General features: G+C 46.1%; 1 protein-coding gene across 1 annotated transcript; it reads left to right on the top strand.

Moving 5' to 3' along the window:
• Positions 1-1,370: 1,370 nt before the first annotated feature.
• LOC119429768 (serine protease HTRA3-like) lies at positions 1,371-3,173 on the top strand (the record flags this gene model as incomplete). The annotated part of the gene is made up of 3 exons (XM_037697330.1): positions 1,371-1,782; positions 2,573-2,678; positions 2,984-3,173. Coding segments are annotated over exons 1-3 (708 nt in total), but the record flags the coding sequence as incomplete, so codon positions are not given.
• Positions 3,174-3,181: the final 8 nt, after the last annotated feature.

Genomic DNA, 3,181 nt, shown 5'->3' with positions numbered 1-3,181 from the left:
ATTTTACAGGAACGGCTCGAAGCACGTCTCCAGTCTTGGTTGCCACGTGTTGTCAAACGGTGTCTTTAGATGTCTCGACTGCCAAATGGGTTGAAGGAATAATGAAAAGCCTCAAGCTATGAATATTGTTGAAACTTGAATTTTTAGAAAGGATTAAGGGATTGGGGGGGGGGGGGGGCATATTGCTTGAATGTAATCTGTTTACGGTTTATACGCCAATTCTTGCTCCGACACATTTCACTACGAGAGATCGCTGTCAGAAACGGACTTCTTATAACAATGAATGTATTTGTTGTTTGAAATGTATTTGTCTGCTGGCAGCTTTCTCTTGAACCGTGTGGCATGGGGGGGGGGGGCACCCCTCGCTTTATAAAATGTTCTGTAAAGAGGGAAAACAGTTGAGAATGAAGTTCCGCTCTTTGCTCGACTCTCGCGTTTTTCTTATGTACGAATTTTGACATTTTTATTCCAACTCGGTGATTATATAAAGTTGTATATTTAAATGATTGAAAATAATAAAATTTGAGAAATTAATTTGTTCTATTTTTGTCATTTGACGCATTTAATGTTGAGTTTTCATCTTAACCCAAAACACATTTCTCCCCCCACACACACACAATTTTATTTGCATTTGATCACATTTATCATTTCACTGATATTTTTGTACAAAGAAAAAACATTTTATCTGTTCCAACTCTCAGAACTTGGCTTTTTGTGACCAATAATTAAAGCAAAAGATTTCCTTTATAATGAATTAACTTTATTTAAAAAGGGACAATGTACAACTCGACCATAAATGTCTCCATTTGATGCTCTGTACCAGATTATAGCAAAAGTTCATTTGCATCTGCAGTCCTTTGACAAGTAAAAAAAAAAGACAGGAAATATAACCCTATAAACCACTTTAGACCCCCCAGACCCACCACCACCAGGGTGCCCCCCCACACACACTTGAATGCTTCTGACGCCAATGGCCACCATGTTGTTTAAGCTCAGACCTGTCAAAGGTCAGATTCTAGAATCGCCCTGGTCTGGAAAAAAAACAAAAAAAGAAACCAACACGTGATGTGCAAACAGCCGGAAGTAGAACATCATGAGCGTGCACGATCATGTTGAAGTGTAGCATTTTTAACTCCAAATTTAATTAACTTTAATCGACTGGATCTTTAAAATGTGAGGTTCTGTCGTTGGAACATCTTCCACTGCAGTGCGGGTTTATTCCCACGAGATGGCGCTCCGTGTCAGCTCACGCGTGGCATCGCGTTCAATCCAAACACGACCTGCAGTCTTTGGTCCGACGTCTGTGGGATGACCTGACTCATCTGTCCGAGCCGAGGTTGAGCCTCAGTCCGGGCTCTGAGCTGCTCATCATGCGCTTCTTCCTGCGCGCAGGACTCCTTCTCCTTTTTACGCACGGCCTCGCCGGAGCCGCGCGCCCTGACAAATGCGCCTCCAGGTGTGACGTGAGCTCGTGTCCGAGCCCCAGCTGTCCCGGCAGCGGGTACGTCCCGGACAGATGCAACTGCTGCCTGGTGTGCGCGCCGCGCGAGGGCGACCCGTGCGGGCGCAGGAACGACCTGCCGTGCGGGGACGGCCTGGAGTGCAAGCCGCTCTCCGCGGGGAGGCGGCGAGGCTCCAAGGGGGTGTGCAGGTGCAAGCTGGAGCACGAAGTGTGCGGGAGCGACGGGAAGACGTACGGAAATGTGTGCAAGATGAAGGCAGCGAGCCGGAAGGCTGCGAGCAAGGGGAGAGCTGCTGTGATCCACGCGCACAGAGGCGCGTGTTCACCTCCGAGCACAGGTAGGAGTCAGACACAGACTGAACTCTTCAGGATCACCCCACTGTCCCTCCTCTGGACATGTCCAAACCACTGTCCCTCCTCTGGACATGTCCAAACCACTGTCCCTCCTCTGGACATGTCCAAACCACTGTCCCTCCTCTGGACGTTTCCAAACCTCTGGACATTTCCAAACCACTGTCCCTCCTCTGGACATGTCCAAACCATCTCAGTGTGTCTTCTCTAACTTCATCTCCCAGTTGTTCAACCTGTGCTGTACCTCTGATGACCTCATTCCTGACCTTCTCCATCCTGGTCTCTGTCCATGTCTCTGTCTTCAGACCATACAACATAGGTGGTCTCACCACTGTCTTTAAACTTTTCCTTTGACTTTAGTTGTCTAACTTTTGTCACAAATCACTCCTGAAACTTTCCTCCATCCTGCTCTTCTTCACCACTTTACTGTCACAAAGTGATGGACCTTTCCTCCAGTGGTCACTCGATCTGTCTCAACATCATTTGATAAAAGGCCACTCTGTTTTTAAACCTACAATCTTCTCAGTTTCTTTTCCCAATGTTGAGATGTTTCTCATATCGTGTAAATAAATAAAAACAACCAGGATTTCTTGGTTTTAAAAGTGTTTGAGGCTATTTGAACTTTTTTTTCCAAGGAAAAGCTGTAAAAATATCTCCACCCTCAGAGGTTTACTTCAGATCTTAGATGGTAATTTATGTTTACAGTGAGAATATTTAGTTGATCTCTAATGACGCAGCTGTTTCTTCTCGTCGGCGCAGGTCAGTCCCTGGTTCGTCTCAGCAGCCCTCGCTACAAGTTCAACTTCATCGCTGACGTAGTGGAGAAGATTGTGCCTGCTGTCGTCCACATCGAGCTGATTGTGAGGTGGATGTGAAGTTTGGTGTAAAAAAAATAATAAAACCGTATTTTTCATCGTATAAGTCGCATCTGTCAAGAAAAGCATCACAAAGAGGACATAAACATATATATACACACACGTCACACGACTGACAAATCTATGCAAAAAACTGATTTATACGCCTGAAAATACGGTAATTACAAAAAAAAAGAAGCTTCATACAGAAAAATCTGGCCCCGGTTTTCTGTCACAATTTTTGTAGCTCTTTGAATTTATCCGTTCAAACAGTCTCTGAAATAAAATCTTTTTTTATCCCTTTTTCTCTCCCCAGACATCCCCTGTTTGGTCGCCACATGCGTCTGTCCAGCGGTTCTGGTTTCATTGTGACCCACTCGGGTGTGATCGTGACCAACGCTCACGTGGTAACCACGGCGGCCACGCTGAGCGGCAGGCCGCAGCTGCGCGTTCAGCTGCACGATGGCGATGCGTACGAGGCGGTGGTCAGAGACGTGGACAGGAAGGCAGACAT

This window comes from Nematolebias whitei, unplaced genomic scaffold (genome assembly GCF_014905685.2).
Source record: "Nematolebias whitei isolate Nwh7 unplaced genomic scaffold, NemWhi1 Nwh_scaf_7220, whole genome shotgun sequence".
NCBI lineage: Eukaryota > Metazoa > Chordata > Actinopteri > Cyprinodontiformes > Rivulidae > Nematolebias > Nematolebias whitei.
Note: the sequence above shows the minus strand (reverse complement) of the source record. Positions and strands in the feature narration are given on the sequence as shown.